Source organism: Lissotriton vulgaris, chromosome 5 (genome assembly GCF_964263255.1).
Source record: "Lissotriton vulgaris chromosome 5, aLisVul1.2, whole genome shotgun sequence".
Lineage (NCBI taxonomy): Eukaryota > Metazoa > Chordata > Amphibia > Caudata > Salamandridae > Lissotriton > Lissotriton vulgaris.
In genome coordinates this window covers 291,687,612-291,715,310 of record NC_141693.1, presented here as the reverse complement: position 1 = coordinate 291,715,310, position 27,699 = coordinate 291,687,612, and the positions used below count along the sequence as shown (strand labels likewise).

Here is a 27,699-nt window from a genome sequence, read left to right as displayed (position 1 = left end):
GTATCCTCTCACTTTCATTCCTTGTCTATGCCAAACAACTTAAGGATTTTGGCGGCCCTGGCCCAAACATATTTTTGGGCCCCTGTTCGGAACAGATTTGAATTTCTAATCCAATTTCTGCTCTTTGGTGCCCTCTTTCAGCTGGTCACTGGACAGTGCACTACCATACTTGTCCAAATTCTTAATGTGTTTACATCAAATAATCAAGGACATTGACGTGTGTAACCGAATGGTGTTTCATGATAGGGCACGCCCCTTGAATGTGGGCCACGCCCTTTAATTGTGGGCAACGCCCCTTGAATGTGGGCCACTTTTTTTCGTCAGTGCCCGGGACAAATTGTGATCCCAATCCGACCCTGCGCACAGTGTATTACTTTAGAAACCAATATCTTTTGCTCAAGGATGGGTGGTGGCGTATGGCCCTAGAGTACCCTTGTATACCTGGATTTAGCCTGGTTGGTCAATGGGAAATTCTAGTTGGTGTGGTGGAGACATTAAAAGCATAATCGGAAAAGCTGTTGCAGTCAGCTCCCTAATCACATTTGGAGAACTAAGAGATGGATACCATTGACTTGTCACAATGAAGAATTACACTGCATAATCACCTTACAAGATTGGTGCTCTACAACTAGAGGAATAACTACTGGGAACATGTACACATGTGGTCCTCCAGATGAACAACGCTGGCAAGTGGGAAAAACAGCTATAACTCACTTGTACATATTCCCACCAACATATGGATACTGTTGTCATGAATCTTAAATAAAAATGTGATAAGAATACGCAATTTACAGGACGAATGGGAGAGCACCAGGAAATATGTTTCTAGGGTTTCCAGAAATGCTTGTTTTAGGCTTCAGCAATGCAATTACTTGTAACAGTTGTACCTGACGCCAAAGTGCCTAAATAAGATGTACTCTGGTGTCAGCTAAGGATACCTAACACAATATGACCTGGTTCTAATCTCTGAACAGTCCAACTTGGATTTCTACGTGTCCTTAGCTTTAAACAATTTTGTTTGCTATATTAGCAGTTATCTATATACGGTCTATCGCCGAGAATCCCTGTTCTATTTTCTCACTTTAATTCAGTTCCGCTTGTGTACAATCCATTGTGTGGTGTAGCAAACAACTCTAAAAATTTGAAAGAATGAAAAGAATGAAAAAGTAGTGAACAGGTATGGAGTACCTAACGGAAGTAACACCATGTGAGCTGGTTAAGACCAAAAAGGCCTGCAGGACTGAGCAAAATGCCCCTAGAGCGGTGGGCAAAAGGCTCCACGACGGACTGGATTGTCAAGGCAGTAGTGCTTTATAAATATTTGTACCAATGCCCAAGCAGCTGCCTGAAAATTATTCAGGATAGGTACTACTTGTGCTAGTGCAGTGGTAGCAGCTTTAGCACAGAGGGAATGAGCCAAAATTCTTCTGGCAACAGATTATTTGCCAGCGTGAAGCCGATATTTATGCAGAGGACGACCCATTAGAAGAAACCCACAAAAAGCTGATCGTTTGACCAATAACTTTTGGTAAGATCGATTTAACAGCTAAGTGACATCTTGAAGTCCAAAAGATGAAATCTCTTTTAAAAAATGGAAAAGAGGTGATAGCGAGCAACCAGACATGAAAATTAATGACTACTTTCAGTACAAAGAAGCTTGAGTCCTCAACACCAACCTATTTCGAACAAATGTTGTAGAAGGTGGGTTCATAGAAAGAGCCTGCAGCTCGCTCACATGCCTAGCTATTACGGCAATGAGAAACACCATTTTCAATGTTATAAGTCTAAAGGGACAACTGACCCATCGGCTTGAAAGAAGCACATGGCACCACAAAGGGTATTGGAAGAAATAAATGTTGCAAACTTTCATAAACCTCATCAACACAGAAGACTTAAATTGTTATAGGGAATGAAATTTGCCTCCATTTAGTTTTCCCTTCTAGCCCAGCATCTTTTTGAGATGGTAGTTTGACCATGTTTTTCACAAACACGACAAAATGCCATGCATGCATTTATGCTAGACATTGTTGTCCTGTAGTCTGCACTGCTAGTTTGAGGAACACATACTAGAAGGCAATGTTCTTGCTGTATTTTGTGCTCGTAGGAGACAACTCTTTTATCCAGAATAAGTATTGATGTTTTTCTGCATCTATATTAGAATGAGATATAGCTGGTGTTTTATTATTTAAACAGTGTCAGTTTTGAATTCGGTGAGAGGCACTTCACACCAGAGTTATCATAGAAGCTGCTGAGAGATATGAAGGAAATACAGCTCTGCAGGCCCGGACCTTCATCCTGATAAGGAAGAAAACTGCGCAGGCAGAAGTATGTAGGCTTGCACACTCAGACGGAGTGCATTCATTAATGCACTGAGGCCAGCTTCCTGAGACATTATGCCAAGGCATAGGGTTTTATCATCCAAACAGGGTCTGGTAGAAGGGTACTCCCACAATGCTCATGCTAGTGTAGGGTTATTAGTGACAGATAGGCGTATTATTAGAAACAATTAACATGGTTGAATTGTTCATGTTTTAAACCATTCTAATAATGCTTATTACAATGATGTATCTCATCTGTCTTATAATCACAGATCATGTTTTTCTTACAAGGATTAGATCTTTTCAATAAACATTTGAAAAAGCATTATTGTCTTTTTTCTTTGTGAAACCATGGGAATGCAAAAGTGACAAACGAAAGGGTTAGATCGGTTTCCACTAATTGCTTGGGAATAAGAGTAGTCATGTTTGAGGTTGCCGACAACATCTATAACTCTGGAGGTTTAGGAGTTTAGAGACGTTACTGTAAGCTAGCCGAATCATCATTTACTGATGATATAGGAAGACTCAGTCTCTGTATTATGAAGTTTTGTTGACCAAATCCACAGTCTTACTAAATTTGTACAAACTGTGCAAAAAAATTAAAAATAAGGAACTTGGATCCAGCAACCACAAAAAAAGCCAAAAGAGCAGAGAAATCGATAACAGTGCCCATAGCAACCCCGAAGTAATGCATCAGTCATTGGGTAGGGTAGGGAGTGGGGTCTGTTATTGACCCAATCGCAGTCCAGTAGCCACCACTGCAGATCTTTTGTAGTCGTGCCAGAAATGTTGATACAGTCCAACAGATTTACCCTGGTGCTGTACCCACTGGGAGTTGAAGTTCCACTGTAGAGCCTAAATGTGCCATCTGGTATGTTGGACTAGCATGAATAAGGAGGCCAACAATCCAAGCAGCCTCAGAGTTATCCGGATTGAGATCCAGTACAGAAGCTGAAACACCAGGATCATAATCCGAATGTTCAGGACACAACTGTACTCTATACAGAAAAGCACCTATGAACGGGAGCGTCTGCAAAGGCGTCAGGTAGAACTTTAGCATGCTGATAGTGAACACCAACAATGTTATGACGTTTGTAGTTGTTTGGAGGTGGTTGATGACTGCCAGGGGAAAGATCACTTTCAGCAACCAGATATCAAGGTAGACTGGTACACTGGACCTCAAAAGGTGTGCTGTGAACACCGGCATCGCTTTTATGAACACCCGAGGGGCACTGGTGAGTCCAAAAGGGAGTATTATGAAAATGCTCCAGGTCCACCATGAACTAGAGAGCACCTGTGGGCCTCCAGGAAAGGGATATCGGAAATAAGCATCCTGCACGTCCAACGCCACAATCTACGTCACTGGGGTTTAGTGTCCTTTCCAGGATATGGGCAAGTGCTAACATCCTGCATTTATCTTTCTCCAGGAAGTCGTTGAGGTAGGAACGATATACAGTAGGACAAAGACCCCCGCAAGCTGCTTTAGCACAAGCGAGTAGGAGTTATACCCAATTCCTACTTCCGAAGCTGGTACTCTCTCTATTGCCCCTTTGGCCAAAAGGGCTGGCACGTCCTACTACAAAATGGACATGTGATCCTCCATCAGCTGTCCTGATCATGGTGAAGGTGTGGCAGGGTGGAAAGATATGGGGGCATAGCTCCAATGTACAATTTTAGGGACCCACTTGTCTGACGTGAAATCAGATTCTGCTTCCAACATGGTGGCTGTGCACCGGCAGGGACACACTAAAGTGGATTTAAGGCTGAGGAATGTAAAGTGGCGGGAATTAAGCTGCAAGTTGTGCCTGCTGTCCTGAAAGCTGTCTATGTCAGCAGTGGTCTCAACCACAAAAGGGCTGAGAGGGCCACTGGGCTGCTGGAGGGGCTGGATCCTGACGACAATTAAACCCTCGCTATAGACAAGAAGAGGACACATTTTTGGAATTGTTTGGTGGGGGCAGAATAGCCCAAGGAAAATGTGGAGGCTCTGCTTTCTTTAAATCGTTCCGGGGACGAATCATTTGTTGCCAAAAAGGCGAGAGGCACCACATGGCATGTCCCTCAAAGAAGATTGGAAATCCTTGACAAAGCCTGAAGATATCATTCAGGCACAGCAGAGGTTCCTCCCGTAGGGGGTGGGAGGGTATGGGAGGGAAAGGGGCAAAGAGCATCGCCCCACGTGCTGCGAGCGCAACAGTAAACCACTGATTCAATAAAATGCGCTCATTACCATTTTAATACGAGCTGCATTAATCTGTGCCACTGGCGAGAGTGAGGGCGAGAAGATTCAAGCCGATTGCTTGGCAGCAGGAATGTCACTTGAAGTGCGGAGTGTGCAGGTCAGATTGTCTGGCTGTCTTGAGAAGGCCAGCCCAGCATACGCACTTGTGCCCGCACCAATACTGCAGCTGCATTAACAGTGTTGGATTGCAGACACATGCTGCCAGTCGCACAAGAAGGACTGGTTTAGGCTGCTCCAACCAATCCTTTAGCTTCTCTCATGCTGAAAACAGCAGGAGAGCAGCTGCAAGATTGGTTAGGTTCATCTGAATACGTCCCACAGCTGCTTCTGAGGTGGAAAATGTGAGGGCTCACAGGAAGAAGGACTGAATGGCAAACTGAAACTGCTCTGCTAAAGGTGAGGCCAACTGGACAACGGGGCAGATGAACCATGTTTCTTGCTTGAACTGGGGCACCTGTTGGCAATGCCACACCAGTGGACACCTTGGTGCAGTTATTGACCCCCTGGTAACGTGTTAAAAATTGTAGCCTGTGGCACCGGAAGCGCTGGCGCTCAGCATGCAAAACCTTCATTGGCTTGTTTTGCACGTGCAGCGATTCCCATACATATGCAGCACGCGTTTGTACTGAGTGACATGGCATCAATTTTATTTCTCATGTAGTAGCAGGTGCATGGCATGATCACCAGCGAGTGAGGCTGCTGCCTCGAATCAGATTAATATTTGAAGTTTTGATTTTCAGTTGATTTTACTAGTAGATTTCAGCCTTAAAGCTAGATTCTCAAAACAGATCGAATAATGTATTTTAAAAATTAGCTCGTGCATCTAGCTAACAAGAGCAGCACGCAGAGTTGTGTGTGTTATCCATCAGGTCTTCCCTTTAATAAGAATCAGAACCACTTCCTTAAGCACAGATGAAATGGGAGCATGTGTTGCTGGGCTGCTTATAGTTTAGCTTTCCGGTTGTGTGTTGAGGCTACAGAGACAGATATGTGAGTGAGTCAATGCATCGGCTACAGAAATCTACATGTACATAGGTCACAAGTTGAAGTCCTGGCTGTGCTATCACTGCATTTCATCCGATCAAAGTCGATAGGGGTAGAGTAATTCACTGAGTTTACATCAGCATATGCTTGGAATGAAAGCAAGCTGTTACAAACTCAGACAGCTCCCTTATCAAGGCTGCCACAATCATTACTCATTTGGTTAGGTTAATGTTCTGTTGGTGGATGGCCCAAACGGTGATAGTTCCAGGCATTTTCATTGTTTGGCCCTTTATTTGGAATATGAACTAATATTGCACGTGGCCTCACCTGTGTAACAGTAGAATAAATAAGCAAAGCGTTCTCCGCTGTAAATCCCCGACTATCCGCGGGCAGCTGTGTGTGCTCAGTGCTTTATGTAATCACCGGGGAGTACAGAGAACAGACCCATGCTGCCAAATTGCTTCTCTTGTGCATGCTGCAATTCTAAAACAGAGTTGCACAGATACGAAGATATTCTCTTGTGGTAATAAAAGCTACCGAGCTTTGAATCACGAGGAACATCAGTGGGTCTGAAGTTAATTTATGACAATGTTCCGCAAAACACTACAGAGAATTGGAGAAATGCATTTGGCTAGGAAGGAAATCTAAGTCTGTTAGTGCTCCCAAGCATTTAGAGCTCACTGCTGTCATTTGGTGTGGCCTACAGGTGATGGATCTGAATCCTGACTAGGTCCACTCAACCTTTCATCCTTCCAAGGTTGTTATTTCTGGTACCAATATTATTAGATATTAGGCCTGGTTTGTTTGACAACCTATTTAAAGTAAAGATGCGTCAACTTCCTTAAACCCTCTTAACCCCTAGCGTGCTGCCGTCGGCCAACGGCTGACGCGGCCCCGCCCATTTTGCGAAATTTTTGCAAAATCGCAGCCGCAGCAAAGGGGTTAAACATTATCTCTTATTTGGTTAACATTATAGCATCCTTCGTGTTCCTTCTTTTTCACCTTTCTGGTTCACCCTCTGGACTTATCATATGAAATCTCTTAATTGATGTCCTAACTACACTTTCATGACTGCTTTATTAACTATCTTGTTTTCTCAAATTAGCTTGAAAACGCACCATTTGCTCGCTCTTTTTCAAACTTTTCTTGTGGAGAGAGCCCCTCCCAAGCCCCTGTTATGGCGGCCGACCTCGCTTGCAGCGCTCGCTCACCACATGGCACTCAACCAGAAATTTTATGCCTCACCATTCTCAAATGTCACTAGCTGCCACTCTCCAGGCATTGGGTCAAAGTACTATATTCACCTCTCTAGACCCTTCCGAACGATGCAACACTACTCTTAAAGATATTTATGAAACTAACTCAAATGATCATACTGTCCTATCTGTGCACAAGCTAATCAATAACTCTCCCTCACTGACTGCATCTTAATGCTTTCTTCACTCAGTCCTTTACAGACGCTCCATGAAGATGTTGAACTAGTTTTCACATATTTATGCCACTCAGACGCTCAAATTACACCAGTGTATGTTGTCACCTCTGGGCACTCTCCCATTTCTTTTCTAATTGAGTAAGGAAGATTAATCTCCAAATTAGCTGGAATCTACAATAACAACTTTAACCACCTCAGAAGTGGATTGGTCCTTCCAAAAAGACTAGTAACTATGAAGAGGCAAAGATTAGCATCCTTTAGCATCCCGTGATAGTATAAAGAAGTTATACATGTCTACACCCTTTACAGGCGGTCACATTCACTCATTCCTTGACACCAATGACCACCAGGCTTCACATTTTTGACTTACCCAGCAAAAAACAGAGAAGCAGGCCTTGTCTAACCCGACCCTTCCACATCCACCAAAGTACGTACCATTACGTACCAATTAAAAATCGAAAAGCTTTACACCCTTAATGTCAAACCCAAAATAGGTGTGTGCCATAAAAACTAAAACATAAGATTGCCAGAGTACCCAACTAGTCCTGAAAGCCTGCACATGTGTGTGTTTATTAATACTTAGAAAGTTTAATACTTCTGGTCTAGGTCTTCTAAAAATGTGAGTCACAAGCAACAATCACAAGAGTAACACTATGCACTGCCCAGAACTCTATAACACCAGTGCAGTGTTACACTTGTGTTATTTTCACCTTGATCACCCCAGGTATACAACTGTGACTTTTTACTTAACATGTTGTATGACAATATAATTCACAGCATTGACAAAGTCCAAGAACTGTGTGCCACCAAATGGCAAAACACATGGTAGCTGTCCAGCTGTTAACTTACGGTGTCTCCAGCATGGAGAAAGACAAACCACAAGCATTTAAACTTTAAAAAAAAAATATATATCAATGTGTAATTAACTGAAGTGCAAATCATGAAAGTGACTTTGAAATATTAACTAGAATATGAAAACCAATTTGCAACTCCAGGTGAAAGCATTATGATCAAAAGATTGTCTTTCTGTGGAGTAATTGTCCTAATGCACCCGCGCATATGCAATTTCACACCAATTTTCAGGGCTTTACTATTACCCTTGATAAAAAAGTATTGACAGCCACAAGTATGACCAGTCTGTTGTTCCCTGAAGTATGCTTGCTTGGTATCATATTGTGGCTTAAGATAGGAGAGGCTTCATGTAGGTTAGTTGGCCTGGAAAAATTGCTTGTCAAAAGCAAACCAGCAATGTCCTGGAAATTGATCACAGCCCCTAAAATAAAGTGCCGATATGACAACCTAGGCAGAGCTTGACAGTAGCTCTTGTTTGGAAGCAGACGCCATGGCCATATTTTTCTAAAGGAACAAATGTATTCCACTGTATTTACTTAATAAATCAAACTAATGTGAATCCTGTGTATGCCAGCAGCCAATAAGGAATTGGCGAGTCCTATACACAGTCCTAAGCCCTGAAGAAGTCCTGTGTGGACGGAACGCGTCAGCTACTGAGTTTTATCTTACATTTATTGTTGTTGTATCCATGAGAAGAAAACTAATAAAGAACGATTGAAAGAAGAAGAAAAAAGAGACGTATTGGACCTTAATTGTAATTTACTCAATTCATTGCTTATCAAATTGTTTTGGATTTTCTCCAATTTCTGAACTAAAGAGGGGTGTACTTCAAGTCCGCCACACCATTGAAAATATTCACCCTTTAACCGAGTATTATTTCTTTTGACACATGCGGTTCTCTATTGCCTCAAACTCTGTTTTTTGTCGCAAACTTCATGTAGGTTTGTTGACCTGGCAAAGTTTTGTACCAAAAGCAAAACAGCAATGTCCTGGCAATTGATCATAGCCGCAAAATAAAGTGCTGATATGACTACGTAGGCAAAGATTGACAGTAGTGTTCTTAGGGCTACAAATGTGACAATGGGATATAAAGAAAACTTTTTTGGGATATACTGGATGAGAAAAAAGGGGGGGGCCAAAACGCCATTTCTTCATATTAATTTCCTTAGGAAACTTTTGACGAGGCTACAGCCCGAACTGCTGAACGAAATTACACCAAATACGGTAGAAAGGTAGCTCTTGGTACAGAAAGCCCTGTTTTTGGTAAATGGTGTAATTGCGTTCAGTAGTTCCTGAGAAATGTAAAGACTTCTCAGGTATACAAATATGGAGGGGGGCCCTCCTGGAGCCATAAATGACCCTGGGGACCACTACCAGCACCCCCCTCCCCAGCACCGGCACCAGCAATGTCCTGGGGTGACATAAGGCACACCTGATTCTGCAGGCGATTTCAATACCGGACTGGGACACTGCCCTGTGCTTGAACATCTGGAGATTATTGCCGGTTGTGAAGGTCAAAGAGATAAGGAGCTAGGAAACTTTATAGCCCCATGATCTGTGTAACGTCTGAGAATTAGGGGTAACCGAGAGATGTCTCACTTCCCACTTACAGGGGCAGAGGCTGTGCCTCAGTAATGGACTACATTTTTATTTTTAACAGTTTAAGTAATTCACTAGTACACAGGGCAGTAGTATCTAAAAACTTTGGATATCATAACCCCCATAGAAGCAGCATTATCATTACCCTTAGGGAAGTTGAGAAAAAAGTAGTAGATGTAATCAGCAAACTTCAATCGACCCCATATGGTCTTAGGCTGGTCAGAAGACTCCCAACCCAACTGCTTGAATCTTTAATAAGAGCTATCAGGGAATATGTTTGAAGCTATGTAAAGTATTGTATCAGAGCTAATCCTTTACCTTTGTGGATATCTTACGGAAGAACAAGGAAGCAGAATTGAATCAAGCCATAATTAAAGACTGCCTCGCAAGGTGGTAAAAAACGTTGTCACCTGAGGCTTGTGCCGGAGTTCAACAACCGTGAGTTGGATGGTGCGAACAGGTGGCCTCCTATTTGCAAAACAATATCTCTAATATTCAAGCAAGTCTTACCTCCAGTATACAGATAGACAAAGGTCTGATGGGTATGGTGATAAAGGAGTACAGTCGCCGTTGTGGGGTCGTCAATACCAAGTTTTGATCACATCCTCTCGGAGGGGACACTAGCGGCTATTCGCACCCTTAAATCAGGATCACCTACGGATCCTTGCCCTCCCAATGTGTTAGCACTAAAAGCGACTGTCATCACCCTTTAGTCAATAAGGTGTTAAATGATTCTCTGTTCTATGGCGACAGTTCCACATACCTGGAAACAGGCAAAAATTGTTCCCTTGCTTAAAAAAAAAATGCGGCAGACCACAAAACAGTCCAACTATAGATCGATATTTTTGTTGCCAGCTCTGTCCAAAGTGCTGGAAAAGTAACAGGCAACTCTCCCAGTATCTGGAAGACAATAACTTGTTACACTCTACCCAGTCTGGCTTTAGACTAATTTTAGTACAGAGCACACATTGATGGAGGTCACCGAGTACATCAGAGGCACCCTGGATGCAGATGGGAAGGCAGTGTTTAAACTGTTAATGGTTTTGGACACAGTCCTCCACTCCAGGATCTTGGCATGTCTACAATCACTTGGAGTGGAAGGTCAGGCCCGGAACTGGCTTGCATTATTTTGAGTGGCAGACGACAGGAGGTATGGATCCCTCTTTTCTCTTCTGAGTCTCTTGATCTAACAGTGGGGATGGGGGGGTCCTATATCTTTGCCCTGAGCTCCACACTGTTCAACATTTATTTTACACCACTATCACAAATGACGGATGCCTTGGGGGCAAAGGTGATCTCCAATGCCGGCGATACACATCTGCGTTTCTCCTGCAAGCAAGAAGAAGAGATAGCATGTGAATCTATGAAATCTTGTCTAGTGGCTGTATTTTACTGGATGACCATCAACCAATTGAAGTGTAATGTAGACAGAACCGAAATTCACTTGGCAGATCTTTTGGCCAGATGGCGTCACTCCACCAGGCCCTCAGGTGGGAGTAGTCAAAAATCACGGTGTTAAATTTGACAGCCCTCTTTCTTTTCAACCACAAATTAATTCTGTGGTAGGCTTTTGCTTTGGTCTGCTTCACGTTCTGAAGAAATGTCTGCATTTTCTGCCAGAAAATCTGTTGTCCAAGCACTGATCACAGAGGTTGGACTATGCGAACACTCTGTATCTGGAACTACCAGACTACCTGGTTAATAGACTCCAGGTGGTCCAGCAACCCGCATTCTTCTCAACCTACCAGAATGCACAAGTCCCCTCATTTTTGCTCCCTTCAAAGGCTCTGAGTGAGCAAGAGAATCCTGTTTAAAGTACTGGTGTTAATTCACAAAGCGCTTCATCACACAGGAGCAAGTTACCTGGGCGCCAGAATCAGCTTCTACCTCCCCACTAGGAACCTGTGATCCACAAACAACCTATGGGCAAGGGTTTCCAAGATTCACTGTGCCAGAGCAGGAGGGCGGGCCTTTTCCTATATGGGACCATCTGCATGGAATATGCTCCCTCATAATGTCCTCTCTGTGGAATACATTTCCATGTTCAGAAAAACATTGAAGACATGGCTGTTTGTACAAGACTAGAGATCTTGGCAAAACTTATGACTCTACCTTGGAGCAGAGCGCCGGGACATTCCTAGAAGTATCTGTGCTCTATTTAAATCCTTTTTCATTCATTCATGTGACAAGGACTTCAGTATCCCCCCCCCCCCCTGGCTAGCATATGTGAAAAAAGCCTTCAGGAGATTGGGCAGCCTTACTCTAGCGGGAAGACCGGAAAAGAAGGCCATGAAAGTATTGTTGCTAAACCATGCTCGCACACAAAGGTCTATAACAGAATGCAAATAATCTTCAATCTCAACGTATTTGCACCTGAGCCCTACAGGTGTTCTGGGACACTATTTGCTTAGCACTCGAGGTCGTTGGAAAAGACCATTACTGTTTCACTTTCCCATCATCTATCTACTCTGCTTTCCCTAGGGTACCAAAAAGAAAATACTGTTAGAGCTTGTTCCTGTCCCTGTGTTGGAACGTCCTCTCATTCAGTGCTCCATTTCTTTTCTTTTGTACATTTTATTTGAAATATACTAAGCTATTTTTATTTCCACTTATCAAGATGAGGACACTGAACGTTGTCACCATGTAGGCTCTTTCATGAGACTAGCAGTTCGATCACAAAGCACTACGCGCTTTAAGTGATTTCTAATCATGCTTTTAATTGCTAGCTATGTTTTATTAGTACCTTTCTGTCAATTAATGTTATGATTTTTAGTATTGGTATTATGATACTGCGTATCAATTTATCTTGTATGATTATTCTGAATATGGTTTTACTATAATGTATGCAATTGTATGGTTGATTTTTGCATCCAAATAAAGGAATCTAAATAACAAGCTTCAACCCATTCAAAACTATGCGGCAAGAATAATGCTTAGACTGAAGATGCAATATCTCCAGTTCTGGCCACCTGGCACTCGTTGACAGTGATAACTAGAATCTGATTTAAATTCATGTGTCTGGTGCACAAAACCATGTTCTCTTCATCTTGCCTTGCTATTAGTTATCGGTGTTGTCTGTATTGGCCGTCGTGCTCACTCAGAAACAGAATAAACTTTTTCTTTCTGTACCCAAAGGGCACAGCCAAACTTCTGGTGGTCATGCTTGTTCTGGATTGGCAGCTAGGGAGAGGAATTGCCTGCGCCCTACATCTTTCTTGAGCTGTAAAAATTTAGGAAGGAGATAAATATTTGGAGGTTTACTTATTATTTCTACCTTTAATTTGTGTGCTTTTTTTTAGGTGATTAGCCTTTCTGAGGCCATAGTTTACTTTGCAGTACGAGTTAACCCTCGGGATGAAAAACGCACTTCACAAAACAACTAAAATAAAATTACCTTACCTTTTGTTTTGTATTATGCATTCATTGTGACAAGTACGTTTATTAAAAAAATAAGTATGCTCCTGCTCGTTTTGAGGCAGGGATTCACAATCCAAACTGGCCCCACGCTTGCAGGTACAGTAAACATGTAAAAAGGTATTCACTAAGTCTGTTTTTAGAGAAAATAACAGAGTTGGGGCACCTTTTAAGTTTCTTTAGATCAAGTAAAAAATGCAAAACACTTACTCTCCTCATCGATTTTTAAGTCTTCATTCTTTTTAATCTTTTCTGCAATTTCTTTCTCGTTAAAGCCTTTGCTGGCGAGGAATTTGATCTTGTATTCATCCCAGGACACATGACCTAGACAAAGTAAAACAAATGAGGAGCTATGAGCCAATGCGAACTAAAAGAAATAAAGCACAGGACCCGCCCTATAGTCCTGCACAGGTCCTAACCTCAGGACTGGGCACCAGACGGCCCTCAATAGGAGGCAGTACAGATCTACCCAGCAAGGCCATCACTGCAGATGAGTGGACATCATGCATGCCAGTCCCCAACAGGCTGCAATGGTCTAACCTGCAAAACACTTACACTGCATATGACTCTATATAAGTAGATGCTCCCTACATGCACTGCCCAGAGCTAAACTGTCACAACATAAATACAAACAATGCAGATGTAAATAAGAGTTTTTAGCAACTCCAAGTGCAGCAGTAGGACTATTTCTCATGAATATTGTATTTCATAGCTTGTAATTAAATCCCGGACATAGGTGAAATTCCAACTTTCACAGCTAGACCTATTCATCAAGTGACATCTGACACAAAGGGAACAGGAAAACCCAGACACCAATGCTTTCAGATGTTACATTGAATACCTTTCCTGTTAAACAGAGCTGTCCTAATCAAGGAGGTTTTTTTGTAATTTAAACAGAAATGCGTTTCCTGCCTATATATTTAGCCACGAATCTAAAAAGTACATTTGTATCTTTATGAATAAGGCTTTAATATAACTAGCATTGTGGCCTAGGAAAAGCTTTTAGAACGGTTGGCTTTTGTCCCATAGTGTAGCTAGCCATATCGGAAAGTCAGGGCTTTACTGTAACAGGTTGGTACCTTGGAAGGCTGATGGCATTTGTGCACAGCCGATCGGTCATATGTTTGGCTTTCAGGGGTACTATCAGAAGGGCACCGAATCGATTCATCAGGCATTTTACAAAGAAAATGTCATCACCAACCACCACAAAAAAAAAAAAAAAATTCAGGAGTCATCTGTACTGAGTATCTTTTGCAGTTGAATGCTTTCAAGGATTTTATGGGCTCAGGTACTCGGCAGAAAACTACTGCCGTGAGGTGACTGGGTCCTTGCAAAAAGGATTACGTTGACTATGGATTAATAGCTCCTTTAATGCAGCCAGGCAAACTGGCACATCTTGTGACAGCAGCAAGGCATCCTCAAACACTTCTAATTCTGGGGTAAATTTCACCCATATTGTGTTTTTCTTATTTATCTGCCATGCATTTACATTATTTAAACCTGCATGCCCAAAAGATAAACTGTACCTAGTACTAATATTTTACTCTTACCAGCATTCCCCAGCAGATGGCCAAAAGCTCCAGAAAATACCACATACGAGAGATGGCAAAGCAGAAATTCACCCATCAGTAGTGTGTGTGAGGCTCTCAAAGCTGGGCTAAGCAATAAGACCCAGGAGAGCTCGTTAGACGGGAGGAATCCTTATTTATCAGGAAAGTGGGCATGTGAAGAGACTCGCAGGCCTTTGGTGAACAGCAATGCTTTCCTACCATCACCATCAGGGTCCACGGACCGGAAGTGAACCTTGTTCTCCTCCATAGCCTCCTGGAAGTGCTCCTCGGTCTTCTGCATGATCCACTGCTGCATCTCCTTGGCACTGATTTTCCTGTCTATGTTCACATCGACTCTAAAAACAAAGAAAAATGGAAAAAAATAATGATGCCACTTTAACCTGCAAAGAAAACTTGAATATCAGGGATACTGAAGCCAGATCACACTATTAGAAACAATAGAAACTCGAGTGAGATCAGACTATGTCCAGAAGAAGAGCAGAGGGTATGAGTTTTTCAGCTGCAGAAATTGAGACCGAATTTGGCCCTCTGGAAGATAGTCATGATAGGATGCAGATTCCTGTAGTATCAACAGGTTTTTATTTACTGAAGTCATAAAAAGACAAAGTCAATGTCAATTAACAAAAATTAACAACATTTAAAAACAAGCATTTGCAATGCAATAGGTCTCGCATTATGAAAATTTGAGCTATTGGTCTTGATAGCTAAATTAATAGCTTGGTCATTTACAATGCCAATAGTTATAACTTTTGCAAATGTGACACCTATAGCATTTGTAATGCAACATGTTTTGTGTTTACGTGACTTAGATGTATTGATATTACAAATAACAATGGCTTTTAATTTTTTTAAATAATTAATACTTAAATAAAAGTGATTGTAATTTATAATGGCAATAGCTTAAACTTCTGTAAATAACTTTTGTGAAGATTATGTTCAGTGTATTTTATTGTGATGAAAATCCAAGAACAGAAGTGAAATATTAACCTCTTTTTGTGACATTTGTAATAAAGCTTGAAACATTGAGAGAACATATTTGAACCAGTTGTTGTTGTTGAATGGTTGCACAGATTGATACTGTGATGGCGCTGAGTGATGTTGTGGTGGCGCTGAGAGATGCTGTGGTGGCGCTGAGAGATGCTGGGGTGGCGCTGAGTGATGCTGGGGTGGCGCTGAGTGATACTGGGGTGGCGCTGAGTGATGCTGGGGTGGCGCTGAGCGGTGCTGAGCGATGCTGTGGTGGTGCTGAGTGATAATGTGGTGGTGCTGAGTGATAATGTGGTGGTGCCGAGTGATGCTGTGGTGGTGCCGAGTGATAATGTGGTGGTGCCGAGTGATGCTGGAGTGGTGCAGAGTGATGCTGGAGTGGCGCTGAGTGATGCTGGGGTGGCGCTGAGTGGTGCTGCTGAGTGGTGCTGGGGTGGTGCTGAGTGATGCTGGGGTGGTGCTGAGTGATGCTGGGGTGGCGCTGAGTGGTGCTGAGTGGTGCTAGGGTGGCGCTGAGTGGTGCTGTGGTGGTGCTGAGTGATCATGTGGTGGTGCTGAGTGATAATGTGGTGGTGCTGAGTGATAATGTGGTGGTGCTGTGGTGGTGCCGAGTGATGCTGTGGTGGTGCCGAGTGATGCTGTAGTGGTGCCGAGTGATGCTGTGGTGATGCTGTGGTGGTGCCGAGTGATAATGTGGTGGTGCTGAGTGATAATGTGGTGGTGCTGAGTGATAATGTGGTGGTGCTGAGTGATAATGTGGTGGTGCTGAGTGGTGCTGTGGTGGTGCTGAGTGATACTGTGGTAGTGCTGAGTGATAATGTGGTGCTGCTGAGTGGTGCTGCTGAGTGGTGCTGCTGAGTGGTGCTGCTGAGTGGTGCCGAGTGATAATGTGGCGTGCGTGCTTCCACAAGAAGATCTTTAAGTATGCATAGATTAGTTAAATGGAGTCTAATGCGCCTGTTGAGCGGGAGGTGTAGTACTGTCCACGCGCAAATCTCAAGGGACTGCTTGTTTGTTTATGTGCCCTGACACCGCGAGCTGCCCAGGTGCTGCTGATAGGGATTTAAGATACCGCCATGTGCACAGAGCTGTGTCAACACTGACAAGAGTCGCTCCAGCCCGAGGCCTGCAGAGATCCTTCCAGACACGGAATGACAGCCTCTGATTATCGCACGATTCAGAAGCATCTAGCCTGAGTTTGCTGAATTATAATACATCTCTGTGATAATCACGCGATAAGGTTAAACATGGCTAGGCAGCAAAATACACGAAATGCTGAGGCGGCTATGATCGCATGTGCTTCACTAGTGAAGCCACATGAGCTGTGCTTTGGTCTAGACAAGCCCGCTGAGATTTGGGGCAGAATTCCAATTACGTTAGAAAAAAAAAGCGTCAGTATTTAGCAGCAGAACAGCGAAAACGAGGATTTCAATTTAAAAGTCAGGAGAGTTTAATCTGTCAGCTTACACTGTGGAAACAATTTAAGCGGGACACTTCAAATAAAAAAATTGGTAGAGTTTTGTATTCGTCAACTTGTGGAGAATTTGTAAGTGGGTTAAAATGAACTTAAAATATTATGGGACAAATTTAGACCCGTAGAAATGTGTGAAGGCAGAGAAGTTAATTAAAGGAAAAGCGGCCGGGGGAAACGTGGCCGGGAAATGCTCTCGGCATTGCGGGGGTGGGGTGCGCATTCCTTTGAAGTGAGAGCACGGCCTTGCGGCCGTGAAAGTGAAACTGCAGGGGTGAGGCTGATGGCTTTGATGTTGACATGCGTTCCGCACCATTGCACCACACGAACTGTCCGAAATCCGCAATGATTTCAGACCTTGGTTTGCCCTCAATACTCTCGTCTATTAACCCTTGCGGGATTAATAGGCGAGACCTAACAATGCCCCCAGAGCTGACAAAATGATAATAAAGTTTATTTACTACCATTTTTTTCCGTAACCCGTCCTGACCAAAGTGTCAGGACGGGGTGAGGCTATTGCTGCTGAGTGGCAGAAGGGAGCTAGCTGTGCACATATGATTAGAGTGTGCAGATCCCATTAGCCTGCGGCAGGGTTGGATTGGGATTAAAAATCGTCCCCGGCACGCATAAAAAAAAAAATTAAAAAAAAATCAGCCCACATTTGCATAATGCCTTCCCTCAAATCACTGCTTTTAGCGTAATTTTACATAAAATGGAGGGGGTGGGGGTAAAAAAAATGCACGCATCAGTTTACAGTAGTGAAACACACACGACAACAAGTGAGGCCACTTCTGCTCAGGCCCCCTGCCCCGCTCAGTATGCCTACATTAATGGGAGGCCCAGCGAGAGAAAAGGGGTGACACCTCTACCTGTTGCTGTTATACGGGAGATAATGAGTGCCCATCTCCCTCCAGAAAGGCCACTCAGACACCCAATGGGCCGCTGGCGGTATAGTCGAACAACAGAGACACTGCCCAAATCGGCCCCCAGGCTGCATAAAAGCAGCCCTCAGCTGGAACTCGGACCCCGGCCCCTCGGGCATTGCCCGAATGCCCACGTTACCAATCAGACGCTGGCCTGCGGTCGTGGTCTGCCAGCCAGACATGTGCATTTTGAAGTTCTCTAACCTACCTGTCTTAGACAGCTGGGTTAAAGAAAGCACAGGCCTCCAGGGCTCTTAAGATAGCTGAGAGAGGACACTTCCTCCAAGCCTTACGCTTCTCTCAAGCTGTTTAACAGGATGAGGGCAGCGCCAGGATTAGGTAGTGCAGTTTTGTGGGTCCCGGAGCTTCGAGGAGAGACGAGGAAAATGTTACGTGGCAAACCAGGAAGGTAAGATTTATTTATTTATTTCAGTACTACCCGCCCCACCGCTCTAAATGCTTGCTTGCCACCAATGCAAAGGCCAAGCTTCTTCTTATGGGTTTCACTCACTTGGTTCACTCCCCAACCTCTTACACATCACACAATCAGTCCCATAGACCCTGGTCATCAACAGAAGCCAGGTTGGAATTTTAACTGGCAGCAGTCAAATACATATTTCAGACCAGACCGTTTTGAAAGAGCAGCAGCAATCGGCGTGAATAGACACATCTCCAGGAAGCAGCATTCCCAGAGGAAACATCGCTAATAGTGGAATTGACTTTCACCTACTTGATGTCTCAATCGCCAATCAATGTGGGGCTGGCAATGCAAGGTACAGTCACTAAACACTGAGCCGGGAATGCAGGGCTTATGAACCACTGGGCCCCAAAAACTCACTGACAGTTACACCCCAAACTGTTCCATGACAACCAGGGGGAACATAAATTCCAGAATAGTTGGTTCCTAAGCTAGTACCATCACTCGTTGACTATAAGAAAGTAGCACAAGCTGCTGGGTAATGGGCAGCCACCACCACCAACATAAGGGGCACTGTGGCTTACTCTAGTCTGCTATTGTGCAAGATGGCCTTGCAGAGGCCCGGCAAACACTTCCCTGGCTCCCTTAGTAAAGCCTAGGACAACATAGGCACAGATGAAGAGGAGACAACAGCTACCACACCCAGAAAGACTCTATTCGAGGTTAGGTTCAACAGACTTTGGTACAGGTGTTTGGCCCAGTGACTTAGACTGCAAATGGTCAGGGAGGTATCAGGAAATAGAACGCTGCCCTTCAGATGAACATATATACTCATTGCGGTAATCATGTACACATACGAAAAAAGGATGCCAATTTCATCAATTTGAAATTCTTTCAAACATCAAATCGTTATATACTTGCATTTACGTGTTTTATGAAGCATCTCAGTTTAGCAAGACTGTCGAGGTTCTTGATGTGACGTATTGATAGTTTTAGGAATGGATCATTCCCAAACTGTATTTTTTGGGTATCCAGACCAGACTTCTTTGCGTAATAAAAACAAATGAAGACTTTGACACATTAGTTGGATAAATCCACCAACTGCCCTAACTCAATAAAACATTGAGTTCAATCACTGAAGACTACATCTATCTTGCACCTAGCAGCAACAAGGCATGGGTGAAGGGCTAGGCTTGTGCCCAATAATGATTAAGATACCATCTTAGTGGCACCAGAAACCTACATGCCATCACCTAATACCAATGTTACCAAAGGGTTACGCAACTATTTCCTCTTGTCAGTCCAAGGAATACTCAACCTCTTTGCATCTAAACCACTCTCCACCTGATCTGGTGCTGTTCCGGAGGAGGTAACTAAGCAGGGATGCCATCAGGTATCCGGTGTCAACCAGCTTTTGTAACAAATAATGTTCAGGGATTGTTCAATGCAGACCACATTGAGGACGCTGCTACTACGGTACTGGATATAGTGCACATCTCTTCACTCAAGATTAACAATTATGTTTTACTTGACTGACATAGCAGAGTCTATTGACCACATTTTTCTTCCGTCTAACCCAACTATTACAATCTATCTCTTGAAAAAGCCCCTAGCTCCCCAGTGGAACAAGGTCAAAACACGTACTGGCAGAGCAATATCCTCTCTAAAGGATGAGCAATCCTAATGGATTTAAAGAATGAATCATGTGATAAAAAATATTTTAAAAATGTGAATGGAATCAACAAACGTAACAAGACGTTCAAAAAGTGATGCAATAGAAATAAAATAAATATGTACATAAATCAGCAAACGTGGAACTCAACTGTTTTTACTATTACGGTTTATTCACACATCAGGATGATTAAATTCACCTTTTCTAAGACTGTTGGCATTCCACACACTCCTCAACTTCATGCAGCTCAAGGAGCTTTGCCAATGTGGGTTTGTATGGCAATATACATTTTCAATGGCTCAGGTGTGCATACTCTGCCTTTCATCCTTCTGAGGGCGATGAAAGTAACAACACCAAGATGCTAGCGATATATAAAATAGTTTTTGGGAAATCTACTTGCTCTAAACGGGTCTACGAATAGCCTGGGGTGAAAAGAAATTAAACGTAAGTGTGTCGATTAAACATAACAACAAAAACCAATGGGCATCATAATCACTTTGGTTGGGAATATTTTTTCACCAGCTGGCATTACCTTCTAGTAGGTGCATGGGATTTACAGTCGCCATAGAAGAATCTCTCTTATACGGTATGGATGAATACAAGGTGATAAAATAAAGTGACAGAATACACATATTTGCACAATTACCACAGAGGATTGCAACGAAGCGATGGCAAACAAGATTCTCTAGTTACCAGACCCCATAATGCCACAGAATCAAGAGTTGCCCTTTTTTTGATGTGCATACTTTTAAATAAATGTGACCTATGCTGGAAATACTAACATAAAGCTTTCCTGTACCCACATCATCACCACAAGTCAAGGCATATTTTATGTCCTGATGAAGTGATTACATTATTTCACCGAAACACTCGTCCACACTCAGTGTGGTCCCAAAGGACAGAGATGGACCATGAGACTTTAGAGTAAATACAGAAGGAATAAGTAGAACATATTTGTAAGGAGCTCTATTTAAATGTATACTCAAGTAAGGGAGTATTACCAATACTGAGGAGAAGGAATTTGAGCAGTACTCGTTTCCACCCAGTGGGTGAATTTTAATATTTCTGTGATGTATGTAGCATGATTAACGTACTGAATTGGTAGTGAGTGCAGGCTCTGTTAGCAGGATGTAGAGTTACTTTACAATAAAGTTTGCATGAACTGATAACTTACGAAATATGACTGAATCTAGAGGAGGGTTGTAAGATGTACATGCATTTTTGACTATGGCATGCACAAAATAAAAAATGAATTGAATATAATATTGGAAATTATTTGCCCCTATCCGCACCCTAAATGAAAAAAAAAAATATCAGGTCAGGCGGGTATTTCTTTTTAATTATACGTCTTTTCCGTGGCCTGATAACTTACACTTAGGGGTACCTCACTGATATATTTGAAGCAAACAACTAATGACTTAAAACCCCAGTTTCCAAATGCAACAGGAATCAACTGAATTTTAAACAAGAAGTCACCACATAACGACTATGGAGGTTACATAAGAGCAGATGAATGAGGCGGGTCATTGCACTAGTTTGCAACAACACAACATTTGAGTAACAGTGTTTGCTGCAGCCTTCTTGTAATCCCCCTCATGTTCCTTAAATGTGCTTGCCTATCACCCCCAAACATTCATTCAGTGTTACGTGTGCCAGTACACAGCTTCCTTTTAACGCTGTGAATGCTGGGAGTTCAGTTGTAGTTTTAGTTCACTTCCATTGAACAAACTGGACTGAAGCACCAAACGTCGGTGATTTGTTGGAGCCCGGGAGGTGGTCCCAGATGACATCTGATAACCACGCCAAAGCCAACAGGTGGGCAAACCGGTATCTTATCCACAAGCAGCCCATAACGGCGGCGCAAAATAAAAATAAAACAGTCATTTGTGACGCGGATTGGACAAAAAAAAAAACTAGTCTGCAAAAGAGACATTTGCAGCAAATGATTAACTCTCATTTGACAGATGGGTGGGTTTGTAAGAATGAGTTGGTGAACGATGAAAAATAATACGTATTTGAAGCGTGCAACAGTGATATCATTAACCCCCTCCACCCTCTCTTCCGCTTCAGGCCTGCACTGATGGCAGACGACTAGACTGCCCTTCCAGGCCCGAAAAGAGAAGACCACGTAATGGATTGAATGCTACAGGACTCCGGCCGGAGCCCGTCTTTACCTGGGAGCTTCGAGGCTCTAATCGCGGCTCCTCCAGCTGCAGACCAGCACCCAGGCTTCCCCACAGCATTGAACCCACAGCTCCGTCTGTGGAAGCAGCGCAGTCACGTGACACCAGCCGAAGGAATTTAAAGGCGCAGTGCTCCACTCTGGACAGCTACCTCCCTTACAAGGACAACATGACAAGGGAATTACGAGGGTTCTCTGCCAAAAACAAGCATTGGCCGCGCAGCAGTAAAGCTGCACGGCCGTGAAAGGATCATCTGCATTTAAAGACTGCAACAAACATAACCAGCACCGCCTCTCCCCTACCTCCTCCACCGCCCAGGAACGTGCTGGAATGACGGCACAAACGAAACAAAAACAAAAAAAAACCGGGGCAGGAACAGAATACTGAATCCCGCCCCTCCAGGACTCCCTGACCTGCCTCATGGTTGCCAAGGCAATATTTCTAAAAATATTGTCGTGCTACCGTAAGGTAGGTCATGTAGTCCTCGAGAGGCGGGATCCAGAGCAGACAAATCTGCTAAACAGGAGCTTTTTCCAATGGCAGGCCTCCGTTTCGCGAGGCCTGCCAATGGAAAAAGGGGGCGTGGTTTCACGCAGTACTGAAATTCCCCTGTTCACAATAGGTCTTTGCCTGCAGCAGGGCCATGCCCTGCAATGCAGGCTTCGACCTAAAAAGTAATTAAATTAAATTAAAAAATTTAAAAAAATTAACAAAAAGGTCTGATGCAGAGGATGTTTCTAAAATTTTAAAAATTAACAAAAAGGTCTGATGCAGAGGATGTTTCTCAGGATGCCGCAGTCATCATTATTATTACCTTATTTGTGAAGTGCTTCATAGCGCTAGCAAGTGCAGGGACTGAATAAAGAGGGAAAGGAAAGATGCAATAAAACCGTCCAAAGCAGGTTAACAGACAAAACAAACATCCACGGTCTTTCTGAAGTTAAGTTGGCATTATATGACCGGAGGTAGAGCAGACTATTGTTCCAGATCTTTGTGCAAGGGTCCCTAAAATAATGCCCCTCCATTGTGCTGTTGCATAATTAAGCTCTAATGCGGTTATCTGAGTTTGGGGTGCTGGTGGCATTTTTACTGAAGGCGTGATATTCAAGCTCATTCTGCAAAGCGGAGTCACGTGATTGTGTTTGTGCTGGATGATAGAGCCTGGTAACGTCTACAAAACAAGGGCTTGCGTCAGCGTTCATTCCCTGTTGAAGGCTAGACGTGTAACTCTCAGCATGGACCTTTGGCTTCCTTGTTGTAAAGGCATTTACTACCTCATTTCTACTTGTTTTAATGCTCTTTTGAAGATCAAGTGGCCTCGAACTTTCCAAAAATATTCCATAATTTTGGAGATACTTCTGTGTAAAAGGATATGCCCTAGCTGACCTTGCAGTATTTATGGATCACCATACCAAGCACGCTTTTAATCTTATGCTCCATTGGGATTGTTTCCTATGAACGCTTGTGATGCACAGAGCTTTAAATGAGATGAGCCTAGCAACTGGGCGAAAGAGAGGAGCTTGTAAAGTCAAAGCAAGAGCTGCGATACAGCAGCACTGAGGCAGAGGTCTGCAGTGTGGTTGCCCACATGGGATGTTAGCATATGCCCCTAGATACAGCCTGCTGGTGTAGTCAAATGTGCAGTAGTTGTCTGTACTGCTGGGAACTGAGATAAGAGAACATTCGTCTAAGCAGTTCAGTTTATGGAGGCGCATATGCCTATTACATTACTGTATTTCCTTGCTGGGAAAAAGATCAGTTTTGCTTGCTACACTTTCGTCTTCCCTTTGATCAATACCAGCAGACTGCATACATTCTGCAAACAGGTTTGACTTGATATATCTATTATACTGTATAATACAGAAAGCAGACAATATGGCAGGCTAGCGGGTTCATGTATTAGGTTTCTTCAACACCACTGTAAAGCAGCATAGAAGCAAAGAAAACCACCAACCTCACACCAGAGGCAAACTTGTCTAGAAACGCTGTACCACATGCAGTTGACCACACATTCCCCCCACACATGACTTGAGGTTTCGATATAAAACCAATTTGAATACAGCATTTATCAAGTGACCCTGATGCCGGGGTGTGACAACAAGCCCATAGTTGCCAAAAAGGATCTGAAAAGCCAACTATTCTATTTGCATCCAGAACGGGTACCCTTTTACACTCTCCAAGCAGAGGTTTATTTTTTGAGAAAACCGATAATTTGCAGGCCAAAAATCGTGTTCTTTCATTTTCACACCATGCACACCTCTCCTCAGTTAACTAGGCCGTGAAGCTCAGTGAAGGGCACCTCCTCAAAAATAGAGTTGTGGGTGCCCCAGGTGGGCAAAATCTTAAGAAAAACAGATTGCGGCTACCGCTGGTACCCACGTTGGGAGCCAGATGGGGCCATGGTGTCTCTAGGGCTCCCCCAGGAGCCCCCAAACAAAATGTAAGATGTGGGCATTTCGGGTGGGCACCAGGAGACCCATAAAACTTTTATTGAAAAAAGTGATCAAAAAATGAGCGGCAGGAGCCATTCTTTTAATATTCACGGCTCCTTGAAAGGAGCGCCCCATAATGCCCTAGATTCTTTATTTTAAAAAATATATATTTTCTTGTGGTGGTGTTTCTAGAAGAGTGCCAGCTTTATTGTTTATTTTATCTAAATAGCACACATTGTTTGATTTATGTGGTGAACGCTTTTTCATGTAAACAAGGTTGAATATTTAGAAATAACTGAATACTCGGACCATTTTTTCTTGTATTGTACTTAGTCACCCAGGTCCTCGAGTTTTTTTGGGGTTTACCCCGTCTTAACTCAATACCTAGAAGAGGTAGGGCACAACCAGACATTTTTCATGTTGTTGGGGGCTGCAGGGAGGGCAGAAGCCTCTTGGGTCATTAAATCCATGACCCCAGGGCAGCTTACCATATTCTTTCAAAGCACTGGTAGTTGGAGATATATGCTCTTCAACTCGAGAAAAAAAAGAAGCCCCTTGTGGTCAGTGCTACGGCTCAATTTTGTAGCTTGAAAAAATGGTCAATAACCTGTCGATTTTTTTTTTTAAAGAAAGTTTTATTTAACTTTTGTAATGCCAATCACTATAATTTGTGCCCTAAACCAACTACAACTCTCGCCCTTGCTGTGCACTGCTAAATACCTCACATATTACATCACTCATGGCACGTTCTATGACATCAGCCATAACATCACTGCAACCTCGTTGTTCATTTTAAACAGTATGTTTTAACTGTCAACCAACTGGGACTGAGCGGCTGACTCCGGAGCGCGGGGCTCACGTTTTGATCCCTGACGCCGGCGGCAGCTCAGCCCAGCATCATGTGACTCTGGGCAATAGTTGACTTAATCTCCCCAATGGCCCCCAGTGCCTTGAAACCACTAAGGGGTGATAGATAGGTTTGTGCTTTACAAATAGGAAATATTATTCTTCTTCTTATTATTTTGATGTGAGTGTTTTGAAGTGAAAGGTGTTTTGAATGTGTAACCCTAGAGCTTAGGTGCTGTTGATCAGTTGTCGGGGGGAGTGTCAAATGTCCAATGTGAAATTCTTCCTGAACTTGTTCATGATGATGCTCACTGGTGAGCTGGAGAAACTCTTCCACTTCAAATGGGGTTCAGCTTCAAGTGAGGCTTAGACATTGAGTTTTGAATGCTGAAAGGGTAAATACTGAGCCACATAATGTAATTTCTAGATGGGACTTGTAGGTGGAGTTTGTTATTGTCTGCATGCAGACAGACTGTTATGTTCTTGCATGCCAGAGGGACTATCAGGGTTTCCATGTAGAAAGAAGGAAATTACTGGCGATAGAATGAATCTTTGGGTGACTCCGTAGTTCAGAATGATAGGGGTTGGCTCTGGAGGTGCTCATCAGAACAAGCCGAGATCTGTAGAAGCAGTATTCAGACTACTCAACAACAATGCCATCACACCACATTCTTGAAGAGAGGATAGTTAACAGGGTTCATCCAGCAGATCGGCAGACAGGGGTGTGATTTGGATCAGTTGTATATGTGCTGTACGTTGGGTCTGAATACAGATTGCGGCTACTAGAGGAATATTGTCCCAGTCTTTCCAAGAAGCAGAAGACAGCAAACCTTTTGATAATCTTCCCCAGGAATAGTATGTGTGTGACTGCTCTGTAGTTGGCTCGATCATCATGTTACATTTTAATTCTTTTGACACTCATGATTTGACCAATCTGGGTAGGAATTGGGAAAAAAATTCCTATGGCGAGAGACGCATTAAAAACATCAATGATAACATCCAGACTTATCCATACTCTGCCTGTGGCCATGCACAATGGGGGCTACCTACAGGGCCAGATCCTCTGCCCAACCGACTGAGCGACCAACTCACACTGAGCACAACATGCTGTGACCAGTTGGTTGCAGGGCCTTGAACAACGGCCACCCATCCACAAATGTCAAACCCCAGTTATGCATGACCTACATCGCAGTATAAAGGGGGATTGCTGCACAGCCAGACTACTAGACAGGCTCCAATCCCAAAACTTCCTAGGGCTACCCTACTGGTAATCAGTTTACTAAGCACAGCTTAAAGCCAAGCGCTAAAGCAGTTGGCCACTAGGTCTAATTTATGACCAGGCCTTACACCCAGCACTTCATGGGTGGCCAAACTCCGTTCTACCTAGCCTTCAAATGTATGCATATGTTCGATTTTCAGCCAGAACCTGCACTGAAAAATATGCTGTGAATGGACCCTACCTTGGACTTCTTGCGCCTGTTCCCCCGGTCCTTGCGGATCCTGCTCCTGGTAGTGTGAAGTACTTTTCTCTGCTACTGCTTTCTCACCTCTCACTCTTGTTCCTCTCTCTCACACGCTTCTGCTAGCCTGTTTTTGCTTCTTTTGCCATTTTTTGCTCCCAGTTGACTGATTTTTGCTCTTCTTTAATTTTCATTCTGTGCCAACTTCGCTGTTTTGCACCGTCTCTCGTGCCTACATCACTTTTTCTACTCTCCTACTCTCTTTCTTGCTCACTTTGCTCTATTTCCACCACCTTGTGTGTTGTCTCCCCAATCTTTTGCTGCACACATTTTACTCAACTTTTTTTTTATTGTTTTTTATTTTTAAACCTTTATTTTTGGTATTTGGAAACATTACATGCGAGTACAGTTCTTCCAGCAGGGGAATGATGCACAGCGGGTGATTCAGCAAACATTGTCTTACAGTCATCAGGAATGCAAACCTTACAGATATACATTGGCTATTCAGAGGCACGCCTTTAGGATTAATGTAAACATAGCGATCAACAGCTTCCAACAGTAGCATGCTCAGCATGGATAAGCTGGGGTACATTGCAACATTTGTATGTTAACCGCTCGTATTAATATGCACTTAGTCCCCCATCAGTAAATAGTTTTCCAATAGTGGTACAGCCAACAGGAAACATTTCCCTCGTTAACCCCCTCCTGCCCGGCCATTTCCCGGGTTGCTCCTTCCACCTGAGCTGTCCCCAGTTGCATCATGTAGGTTTGTAAGGGGCCCTACATGTCCTTATGTCTGGAGGCGATGGGTTGAGTTTCTGTATATATCCCACCTTGTTCCTGGCAGTATAGTATGTCCTGCACCCATTCCTTGAACTTCGGGGTCCTCCCCCAT

At 43.4% G+C, this 27,699-nt stretch overlaps 1 protein-coding gene across 3 annotated transcripts in view; it reads right to left on the bottom strand.

Moving 5' to 3' along the window:
- The window catches only part of SDF4 (stromal cell derived factor 4), a 177,329-nt gene that overhangs the window by 107,953 nt on the left and 41,677 nt on the right, over nucleotides 1-27,699 (bottom strand). For all 3 annotated transcript variants that reach the window (XM_086921466.1, XM_086921468.1, XM_086921469.1), the window contains exons 3-4: nucleotides 14,611-14,747; nucleotides 13,052-13,165 (exon numbers count right to left, since the gene is read on the bottom strand). In XM_086921466.1, the coding sequence (XP_086777592.1) occupies nucleotides 13,052-13,165; nucleotides 14,611-14,747 (251 nt within the window). The remainder of the gene's footprint in view (nucleotides 1-13,051; nucleotides 13,166-14,610; nucleotides 14,748-27,699) is intronic.